Genomic DNA, 11448 nt, shown 5'->3' with positions numbered 1-11448 from the left:
TCACAGTGAAAACGTACAAGCCATAGATATAGCACCAATAGATAATGTAACGGAAGCGACAGTCTATACGGATGGACTCTTATATCTCTCTCTCAGCTCTCTTTCATCGTAGTATTTTGGGTGGGTTTCGGGTTGGTTATACTCTAGGACGTGTAAAAACTGGGCTTATATCGAAGGCATTTCTTGTCCAACTATACAGTACACTATATAGTATAGTGTACTGTATAGTTGGACAAGAAATGCCTGAAAATGATACTACAAAAGACGGGGAAGAAAACTTACTTATGGCCAATTTACAAAAAATAAACAATGGCAAAAGTTGTTTGGTCTTTTTCATCGAGGATCAGGGAAAGCCTACTTCTATTTAGGTCTTGTTCTTGTTCCTAATTATACCTATAATGAATCATATGAAAGTCTTAAAGGTAGAACTAGTTTAATCTAATCTAATAATAAAATCTCCAAACCACAGAATAGATTAAATTTTTGTCATTTCCACATGTTTTTTTTACCAGTTACCACTTACCTATATCCATAAATATCCATTATCCTATCATATACATATCTTTAAAGTATAATCTCTGTGATTATAAAGTCGAACACAGTGTGACCAGATTTAGCAGAATTCTGCGATTTTAGCAGAATACGACCTCCAATTCACAGCGTAGCATATTATGTCGCAGATTTGAAAAATTTGGCAGTTATTAGCAGAATTTAGAAAAATATAAGCATAACATTAGCATTATGCAAACTTAATAAGTTAACTTTTATATATTTCCAAAAGAAACAACCAATCTACCAATTCCAATTTATTAAACACTATATATATTCATTAAACTTTATTTTTATGCCCTATATTACATTTTACCCATCCCAAATAAAATGAATGTAATATTTCGAGGGGAGTAGGTATTCCACAGCACAAAGAGTACCTATACAAAGATTCAGCCGATATGCTTGTTTTACTTCTAAGCTGTTATATAAAAACGACCTACTTGAGGAACACACATCCTTCGGACTTATTTACTTATTTTTTACCTTTAAATGATATCTATCTCGTAATATATGTCAGTAAACTAATTAAAATATTAGCCCAAGATGCCAGACAAAAGGCAGAAATCTTAACATTCCAGCAACGTATTCAATCATTTTTGATCCAACTTTGTGTTCAACTAAAACAATGTTTACCCCTGAATAAAGAGTTTGAGTAATTGCTCAAGTTCTGTGTGTTCTTCATTGTAATTACAATGTCTTGATCCACGAATGTTGTCTACAAGGATTTTTCAAGTCTTGCCGATTTGGTATCCCAATTTCCAAATTTGATCCATGAACCTGACGTACAAATTATTGACAGCGATAATACAGGGAGCTGAAATTGGATAAGGCAGCTGTTAGAATGAAGTGGAAGCTCTAACCCCACGCCTATGAATACTGAACGATTTTTGGGCCACATTGCAAAAATGACTCGAGCAGATGGAAATAAGTACACACAGTTTGGTTGATTTCGCGAAGGCCATGATGATTTTACCAATGTCCAATACAGCTTGTGAAAGAATATTTTCTCAGGTGAATAATGTAAAAACAGGGAACACAGGAACAGATTTAAAAATGAACATGTGTCTGCAATCCTACATGTAAAACAAGCTGTAAAAGAACAGGATGGATGCGTAAATTTTACGCCTACAAAAAATATGTTAAAAATAGCCCAAAATTCAACTAAGTACACTTAATTCAAATATTGACGAGTCAGATGTCACGGAAAATTAAGGAATTTAGATATAAAATTAAATTTTAATTTTTCAATAAAAAAAAATGATACCTACAAGTATTAAACCTTTTATTTTATAAAATAGCAGAATTTTAACAGTTTTTAAAAAAAGGTTAGCAGATTTTGGCAGATTTTAACCAAGTAGCTACTAGCTAGCATAATGACAAATTTAAATATGGTCACACTGGTCGAACATCGATTCTTATTTGTCTTCTTTATTAATTCATTAGATTCTTCATTGATCTTGTTGTTATAAATTATGTAGTATTTTGTTTCAGCCAAATCAATACAGTTCGAAAAGCTAAAGAATAAAAGAAACACAATTCATGAAAATAACAAGATCTAAAGGTTTTGAAGAAAAATGATTTTATCAAGAGAAAAATTATTACTTCTCTGCAATTTTGACACCCAAATTCAAGATACAGGTAGGAAACGCAATAATAATTTTTATTCTTTCTCTACTCTCGAAAAACTTTTGGCATTAGAAACATCCCTCAATAGCCAATAATAACCAAATTTTTTAACGTATTAACCTTAATATTTTTTTTAACCTCAAACTAAAAAAATCATTCATATCAGTGATACTTTGTAATTAATAAATTACTAAGTAATTTCATTGGTTAATATTTTTGTATGCTAGTGGATTGTATGGAAGAAATCGCTTAGACGTTATAAGGCCTGTCTAATGTTTGTGTTTTATGTTTAATCTATACTTGTGTTTCATTTATTATAAATAAATACAACTACTTATGGTTTTCAGATTCACAAGCTATCAGAAAGCTATGGAGTGGTGTATGGTATATTGAAAATTTTGATTTGTGTGAAGAGTTATTAATATCAGGCTTAGAAATTGATCAGCTGAAAGAAGTTTTAAAAAAATACAAAGATGAAGAACATACTTTAAATGATATTCTTCACTTAGCTATAAGTGCATTTTTGACATTTTGTGAAAAGAATTGGAATCCACATGCAGATGAATTAAGTATAAATAATTATTTTAAAAGTTTGTGGCCAAGCAATCTTGATGCAGCTTTAAAGTTACAAAGTAATTCAGAGCCAGTTCATAGTAATATTGTTTGTCCTGAATTATTATATTTCTCAACGCAAGTTTTATCTGCATTATGTTGTATTCAAGAAAATTTGGTAAGATATTTTTAAATTAAAACAACAAAAATCATAATTTCTTTTTTTTATTTTTAAATTTAACACAAAATTGTTGATATTATTTGTGAACTATAAATTATGGTTTACTTGGCTCATTGTAAATAACAATATCAAAAAATTGATTTTTAAATTTAGTTCAACAAACCATTTAGTAAAATATTTTAACTATGACAGGTAAATAACTGGTGGTTGTTAAGAAGTAAAATTGTGCATCAAAGAGTCCTAGAAGACAAAACTGCTGCCCTGTACAAATTTATTGACTTAACTATAGCAAAACTCTATAATATGTTTAAGTCTATAAATGATCCTAGACTACAAGTGTTACTTTATTTAGAAATTGCACAAGCATATGTTGTATATGATAGAGTAGAAAAAGTGGAAGAATATCTATTGAAAGCCAAGGAGATGGCTGGGTTAAAATTGGAATTGACAGGTATTTTAGTAGTCTTCTCACATTTTTAATAAAAATATTTATTGACTCACATATAATTTACAAAATATTAAAATTTATTTATTTTATTAGGGATCTTGGGAAAACGTACAAAATTTCAGCAAGAGGCCCTCCCACAACTGGCATTGACAAGTGAATTAGATTCTAACATTGAGCGGGTCTCAGCTGAAGACAGCCACGGTTCCTCAGATCTACCCCATGATGTTGAGTTACAAGATGATGTGAGATTAAATAAAATTGAGTTTAATGAGAAGTTAAGTCAAGCAAAACTGCCAAGCTTAGAACAGACACTTTGTTTATTAACTGTGTGAGTAAATATCATAATTTATTTTCTTCAAACACATCTCAATTTTCTGAATTTGGTTGTTGATAAATTTTATTTATAGGCAAAGATTGTAAGAGATACTATTAAAATATCAATAATCAATAATAGACAAATAATGTGAAGCATGTTAATAACATTATTATTTGTCTTGTAATCATCAATTATACAAACCAAGAAACTAACCATCAAAGTTATTTGAATTTGAAATATACCTAGGACTTTCTAGCTTGATCTGATGCAAATATTTTTTTAATATTCTTGAATTCTAATGCTGATATCCATTTCCACTTATTTTAGCCAGTACCTCCAAAAATCTCAGCCAAAAGATGCTTTATTAGAAGAAGAACTACGTCCGTACATAGATGCTGTATTGAATCAAAAGAGTGGGCCTTGGGCTAGCCGTGTTGCAGCCCTTTTAATCCGTTGTAAACTAGAAGGTAATCATAAGAGAACTGTTGAGAGAGCAATGTTGCAATGTGAGACTATAGTCAATGAAAAAGCTGTAGTATCTACTACTAACAGGTAAGCGTAAGCTTAAGTTAAATAGATCCTAAACCCAGTGCTTTACAATTTTGTTTAAGCTAAGTTCAGACTAAGTTTATTATTAATAATAGTTATTTTTATTTGGATTTGAATTTTACAAAAAAAAAAACTTTTCATTTGTCAACAAACGAAAGGTAAACTACCTTTGCTGCAACCTCAAAATATACTACTCTCATTCCACACAGACTGCAAATATTTACCGCAGTTGTCATTGAGTTATATTTAAAATTGGAATTACTTTAATTTTTATACAGACTATCATACCTCTGGGCATCAGGATTGCCATGTGCATGGACATGGCGGCAACAATTAGCTGATTTTTATCTTAGTTTGGGTCTGGTTAAGGCAGCCTTAGAGGAATATCAGAAGTTACAGCTTTGGGAAGATGTAATTGTGTGTTACACTCTACTTCAGTTAAGGCATAAGGTAAGCTTTTGGCATAGTGCAATTGTAATTAAATTTGTTATTTCAAAGAGTTTTGGGTAGAACAGTTGGTGGAATAAGGTAAGTACATATATAAAAAAGAGTTCAGTGATAGAGAATCTCAAAAATTACTGAACATATTTTCACAAAGGTTACACTAGAAAATACAGTTATCGTTTTTTCCACTTTGTGGAACCAGCTGCACACTGAAGTATTTCTGAACGAATTTGGTTGCGTCCAGTTGCGTTGCCACAGATGGCATTGAGAGTCTCTATGGGCGGCGGTATCACTTAACATCAGGTCCTCTTGCCCGTTTGCCCCGTTCTTTAAAAAAAAAGAATTATTGGCTGCAATGATAACTGTTCTTATTGTATGTTCTCCTATTGTATGTTATCGTGATAAATTTATAGGCTGCAGAGGTAATTCAACAGCAGATTGACATGCAGCCAACAGTGAAGCTGTACTGCCTTTTAGGAGATGCTACAGGTAAACAATTTTTAATAATATTTACCATTTGTATGCCTAAAAAGTTTTCATTTTAAAAGAATTTAATGAAAAATAAAATCAGTTTGTCGTAACATAATACACACCATACATATAATTTACTGCATACTAATAAATAATATTGTTCCCAAATAATCAATAGGATTGTTAGAGATGTAAATATTTTCCAAGCATATTAAACAAAAATGTTTTAGATATTTATTAATGATTATAAATATATCATCCATAGCTAAATATTGTACAATGATTATAATAGTTCCCTGATCTTAGATTTATCGATAATCGGAATTTTTAACCGTCAAAGTGCTTTATTGTTGTTTTTAATTCACACCTAAACGGATTTAATTAAATTTAACATACATAACGACAAACAAAATGCAAGTTGTGTGCGAAAGAGATAACGATATATGATACCTAAGCTGATGTCTCTTTCCAAAGATGTGTTTTTCTCGGACTCTATGGTTCGAAATGCATCATCATTACTATTCCTTTTTATCGTTTTTAGATGAAGTAAGGTGGTATGATAGGGCCTGGGAGTTTTCTGAACACAAGAGCAGCCGAGCGCAACGACACTGGGGCAACTTTCTTTTCGACCGCAAACGATACGATGAATGTATTCCGCATTATGAAATGTCACTCCAAATAAATGCTATACAAGATCACATTTGGCTTAGACTGGGGTAATTATTTAGATTTACAAAATATGCTCTGATTTTGATTGAACGACGATTACACGTTATTTTTTATTATAACTAGGAATTAATTCAATATTTGTTATTTATCAGCATTATTGCTTTAACTGTGACGACGCCTCATACAAAACAATCAAATTTAAAAAATGTAATAACCTAAAAAATATGTACAATTTTTGATTTCCTAATACTATTTCATAACTAAATAGACCAATTCTTTAATATTAATTGAATTGCTTTAAAAATACTATATTTTTTTAGCTTCGCCGCTCTTACCACAGAGAAGTGGGAGTTAGCTGGAAAAGCATACAGGCGATATACGTATCTACAGCCGAATACTTTTGAAGCATGGAACAATTTGGCCAAAGTTTATATGATGCAAGGCGAAAAGGAGAGAGCCTATAGAGCCCTAATGGAGGCTTTAAGATTTAATTATGATAATTGGAAGGTAGTTCATTTATATAACTTTTATATACAGCAACTATTACAGTTTGTATGTTTGTGTGACTGACATTCGTCGTAACCACTGAACTGATCTATAAAGAAAATCCTTTATGAGAACCACACTGAGGATATATAGATTATATATATATATATATATATATATAGATGATATAGATTATAAAAAGCCCACAATATAATACAAATCTTGAGCTGTTTTTTAAATTACATATTTTACTGCAAAAATGTGTTAGAATATTTTTTCTAAGTATGAATTTCAAAACGTATCCAGTCAAATTATTAATTCATTTATTAATTTTTTTCAAATCCAATTCCTATTTCGATTTTTTAGGACAGTTATTGTTTCTTTTTTGTTACATCACGGAAAGAATATAGTCTGAACTATAAGCCATTTTACCTAAAAAAATAAACTGCTAAAAACGAATAAGTAATACATATATGTAACGGGATAAACCCTATTAAATTGTATAATATTTATAGAAAAATCTTATTTTTAGTTATGGACAAACGTTATAACAGTTAGTTTGGAGACGGATCATTTTGATGACGTCATTAGAGGCATACATCGCACAATAGACCTTCAGAATAAGTACGAAGATGTCAAAGTATTGGCTTTACTCGTCAATGAAGTAATAAAGGAAAGGGTAGATTTGGACAAGGAGAGTAACGAAAGGTATACACTTTATGTAACAAAATTCTTGTTTGATGAGGAAATTGATTTTTATAAAAACGCGTACACTTAAGGGCAAGTTATTAGTACTTAATGTTTTACTCCATTAACCATATATATATTTTTTAATTTTGTTCATATTAATAAACTGTCAATTTCTACAAAATGTTTAAGTAAAAAATATATTTCCATATTCATTATAAACAATATGAAATGTTCAAGGAAATCAATTAACACATAAACGGTTTTATACCTAAAATATTATCACTAATATAAAGTTTTGTTATCCACTATTAAAATAGGCCATAGGGCCTATTTAAATACACATTCATAGGAATTTGTAGATCATGAAGTAGAGTATCTGTAGTTTATCTCTGAGCTGCTAACTTTAAAGCAATAAACATTTGTTCAGACTAACTCGAGTCTAACACAAATAAAAAAAATGTTTAGAATTATGCATATTTCCCATTATTTTAGATTTAGAAAACGAGTACAGGAACTATTTGGACGGATAACATCAATTCATCCCAATAATGGGGAGATTTGGCAATTATATTCTTATATAAGCCCTACATACTTGCTGAAGGCACAAAGATTGTTAAAAACCTATGGGTGCATTGCACAGGTATGTCTTATTATACATACAATTTGTTTGTTATGTAATTAATATTTCTATATAGTGTAAAATTTTCTGCTTATTTTTATATAATACAAAAATATGTCATGTATATTTTTTGCCATTTCAGACTGGCAAATGGGCCAATGATCCGAGTACATGTAAAATGGTAATAGACATATCTATGGATATGATAGAGTACAGTATAAAGGCTCGCCAAGAATTGTCTCCAGAAGAAAATGGAAAAATACTTCAAGCTGATCAGCAGTTGTCATCTGCAAGGCTAACAGGACAGGCAGTCATAAGGATTATAGAAAAACAATGGCCTGACTTAGATATCAGTGAATTAAAGGAAAAATTTATTGCTGTTACAGAATTTATTAAATCTGTTATCTAAGTTGTGTTTTTATTTTTCTTCATTAACACAAAAACTTCTACATCTTGAAGGGAGCAAGAGCACAGCAGTTTACAATCAGTATTTTTTTTAACCTGTATAGTCCTGTAACCAAACTCAAAATCGAGTATAGTAGCAGGTAAACATCTTCAATAAATGTCCAGGCGCAGGCAGACTTGTTTCCAACTTTCCCCCAAACCCTTGTTTGATGTTCAAAAAATTAATATGTTTATGTACTATTTTATGCCTTAAAATACATGATAAGTGTTGGTAGGTGATAACTGCTAACACGATTCTACCGACCTTTTTTGTCTTGTCTATATTTAAAGTATTTATACATTATATTTTATTTTACATTGATATCGTATAGAATACTATATCTGTAGCATGTTAATTGTAAAATGACAACCTTACTGACATTGACGTATTATGACAGCTTAATATTCCAAATAGGGGAGGATTTTCTATTTACAGTGAAAATTCAAAAATAATATTTTGTAAGATATTTTAAATATGTAAGAACTTTAAGAAAAAATAAATATTAAAATGGCTGCTGCAAATGATGAAGAGATCCTAGAAGGATTCCTCTGCCCTATTTGCAAAGCGGACTTAAAATCCGCTACCCAGCTTACGAGTCACTTCGAAACCCAACACGAAGAAGAGCAAGATTTACTGAGGTCCCTCAAAGATATATTTGGTAAAGCTAAGAAAATTATACTAAACGCAGATGAAAATGATTTAAGGGAAACATTTGACCGTGCTTTGAAGTTCAATATTCAGGATACATTTTATGCCCAAGAAGAACAAACTGTCGGAGTTTTTCGAAGCTCTATTGACTATTTCCGAGCCGTGAGAGCAGCTAGGCTAGAACGATATGCTACTGAAACGAATAAATTACTGATTAGGCTAGACAAATTAGTGTGTAATATGCCCAATGAAGCAAGCCAGAGAAAACAACACGAACAGGAGGTAATACTAATTGTTTCCTTTTTTATTGATCAAAGTTTGAACATGTGAACATATCTGTGATATTTTATATTATTTTAAGGTTGTTCCATGGCTAGATGGATCTTCTGTAAAGTTATGTCCCAACTGTGCTAAATCATTTAATCTTACTAGAAGAAAACACCACTGCAGGCTGTGTGGTTCTATACTTTGCCATGACTGTTCTCTGTTTTTAGACCTCAATGTAGCTAGTAAGTTGTTTCTGTGCTCATAAAAATACTGTTTTAAGTTAAGTTAATGCTGTTCTTAATCCCTGATACATTAGTTTATAAATAGTAACTATAAGCTAAAATTACAAATATAAGCAACTTTGATTTATTTTCCCATTACTTTAACTTAACTTTACATTTCTATTATTACACAGTAATACCTACACCAAGATTATTCAATATATGTACTCAAATTTTAGATATACATCTTATGACTAATAATAAAACAAGTAACTCTTGTGAAGTTAGCAAGAGTACAAACAAATAAGTCTCCCACAATAGGATCCTTATTTATTATATGTACACTCTCAACATTATACTAAGTTTGTGTGTGCATATGCTGTCATTCATAATAAAAAGCATTCAATTTTCAGAGGCAATAGTAGATCCTTCTGTTTCACAACCACCGGCTACTCGAGAAGTGACAGAAAAGACTGGTTTGCGTCTTTGTGAGCATTGTTATAATCTAGTTGAATTACGAAAACAAGTCCAAGAGAGTCGTAATGCTAAAACACCACTAATGTCTACTTATGAACAGATGAGGAATTTGATGGACCAAGCAAAACCAGCTGTTGCTATGTATGAAAAGGTTGCTATAATGCTTGTACAATTTAATATGGAATCTATGTTCTATTTGGTAATTAAATAATTAAAATAATTTATTATTTCAGATGTGTCAAAGCCTCTTTGATGGTGAGACTACATACAATCTGCAAGATGTTAATGCAATGAGAGGCAAGATTGGTAAACAAGCAGAGGGTATTGATATGCTAAGCAAAAAGATTGCAGGATATCCAGCTGAGCCAGGGACACGGCAGGCAAAACTACAGAACTCTATAAGACAGGCTGCAGCACATTATATCAAGGTTGAGAATGTTTATTTAACTTTAAATCAATGCATTGTCATTATTTTTTTAGTATTTTTTTCATTATTTTTTCATATTTTTCATATTAAGTAATTTCTTTGAAAATCTTTTTATAGCAAAGAATTACTTAATATACTGATTATATACATATATATAATATTTGTCATGATAAAATTATTCCAAATGGCTATCTCCTGAAATGTATTTGTAAATTATTATTAATTTCTTTTTTGATGCAAACAAATCATTGTTTGATATGTTGTTTGCATTCCTGAATGTTAATGGTTTGCCTATAGTTAAAAGATAATTTAATTTATATTCATTTTAGGAAGAATTACTATCATTACGTAAACTCCCAACGGAATCCCAAATTGAAGAGGTTCGTAAAGAGAGATATGAAAAGGCCCAGAGACAAGTGGAACTCGAGAGGAGACGCGCAGAAAGAGAAAGAGATTGGAAAGAGGGAGAGGGAAGTGGGAATGGAAGTGGAACAAGCAACATACAGCTAGATGACGATAATCCATTGCTAGAGCAAATGAATATTATTAGAGGATACATAAAAGATGCTCGAAAGGAACTGAGATTCGAAGAGGTATATTTTATAATTTGGTTTTAGTTAATTAACAACTCGTAAGCGTTGAGCGTGCGACTCTTATTCCTGAGGTCGTAGGTTAGAATCTGAACAAATTTTTTAAAACTCACATATCGCGAGGAAACGGGATAGACTAGATAGGGACTTAGACCCAAAAAATGGACAGCATGTATCACATGACAGCAGAGATAGAAGGCTGATCATCAAATTACCTTTTTTTAAAATGCTTATAAAGCAAAAAAATCTATCCTTGTGTAAAAATCTACTGTTAGTATGTTTTCTTAAAAGGCCGGAATGCACTCGCGAGCCCTCTGGCATTGAGAGTGTCCATGGGCGGCGGTATCACTTAACATCAGGTAAGTGAGCCACCTGCCCGTTTGCCCCATTTTCTTTTTTTTTTTTGCCCCATTTTCTATTAAAAAAAGTACACCGAAGGATGTATTTCACTTAGATTAGGTTATTCCAGTTTGGTTTTTATCATATTTCTTTGATAATTTGTAAATAATAAGTAACTACACAATCCTTATCCTATTTAACAATTTTTTATTTTTTTAAAACTAGTTATTGTTTCAGGTTGCCATTCTTGAAACTAATCTCAAGGAACTAAAAAAGGAATATCAATTCCAAATGCTGTCTAACAAACCCTAGTCAAATTTTGTTGTTATTCTATTTATACTGGCATTTTTGTAATCCAAACACTAGTTAATATTTAATTTATATTTAAGTATAATGTAAAATGTTTTATAATAAATATATTAAACTATATC

The 11448-nt window shown here is 30.9% G+C and overlaps 2 protein-coding genes across 3 annotated transcripts; both read left to right on the top strand.

Annotated features, from left to right (window-relative positions):
- Window positions 1-223: 223 nt before the first annotated feature.
- LOC110997911 (tetratricopeptide repeat protein 27) lies at window positions 224-8027 on the top strand. 2 transcript variants are annotated; one of them, XM_045630016.1, is made up of 13 exons: window positions 224-368; window positions 2044-2190; window positions 2526-2908; window positions 3104-3362; window positions 3453-3687; window positions 4003-4227; window positions 4503-4674; window positions 5082-5157; window positions 5681-5855; window positions 6129-6315; window positions 6827-7002; window positions 7477-7624; window positions 7746-8027. In XM_045630016.1, the coding sequence occupies exons 2-13, from the start codon at window positions 2127-2129 to the stop codon at window positions 8010-8012; spliced, it is 2367 nt and encodes a 788-aa protein (XP_045485972.1). In that variant the 5' UTR covers window positions 224-368; window positions 2044-2126; the 3' UTR covers window positions 8013-8027. The 2 variants fall into 2 exon arrangements, with proteins under 2 accessions (XP_045485972.1, XP_022121980.2); XM_022266288.2 differs by lacking the exon at window positions 224-368 and having other exon boundaries at window positions 1959-2190.
- A 366-nt stretch (window positions 8028-8393) lies between these two features.
- On the top strand, window positions 8394-11446 carry LOC110997918 (rabenosyn-5). Its single transcript, XM_022266296.2, has 6 exons — window positions 8394-8978; window positions 9058-9205; window positions 9598-9812; window positions 9895-10089; window positions 10418-10681; window positions 11255-11446. The coding sequence occupies exons 1-6, from the start codon at window positions 8556-8558 to the stop codon at window positions 11327-11329; spliced, it is 1320 nt and encodes a 439-aa protein (XP_022121988.2). The 5' UTR covers window positions 8394-8555; the 3' UTR covers window positions 11330-11446.
- Window positions 11447-11448: the final 2 nt, after the last annotated feature.

The sequence above is a fragment of the Pieris rapae genome, chromosome 11 (genome assembly GCF_905147795.1).
Source record: "Pieris rapae chromosome 11, ilPieRapa1.1, whole genome shotgun sequence".
Taxonomy (NCBI): domain Eukaryota; kingdom Metazoa; phylum Arthropoda; class Insecta; order Lepidoptera; family Pieridae; genus Pieris; species Pieris rapae.
This window is presented reverse-complemented; position numbering and strand designations above follow the sequence as displayed.

Bases quoted from the DNA above. Each gene is read 5' to 3' on its own strand.
- LOC110997911 (XM_045630016.1), top strand. From the start codon at position 2,127: ATGATTTTATCAAGAGAAAAATTATTACTTCTCTGCAATTTTGACACC. The intron at 4,675-5,081 runs GTAAGCTTTTGG...ATAAATTTATAG, and splicing joins TACTTCAGTTAAGGCATAAG to GCTGCAGAGGTAATTCAACA. The intron at 6,316-6,826 runs GTAGTTCATTTA...TCTTATTTTTAG, and splicing joins TTAATTATGATAATTGGAAG to TTATGGACAAACGTTATAAC.
- LOC110997918 (XM_022266296.2), top strand. From the start codon at position 8,556: ATGGCTGCTGCAAATGATGAAGAGATCCTAGAAGGATTCCTCTGCCCT. The intron at 9,206-9,597 runs GTAAGTTGTTTC...TTCAATTTTCAG, and splicing joins TTTAGACCTCAATGTAGCTA to AGGCAATAGTAGATCCTTCT. The intron at 10,682-11,254 runs GTATATTTTATA...TTATTGTTTCAG, and splicing joins AGGAACTGAGATTCGAAGAG to GTTGCCATTCTTGAAACTAA.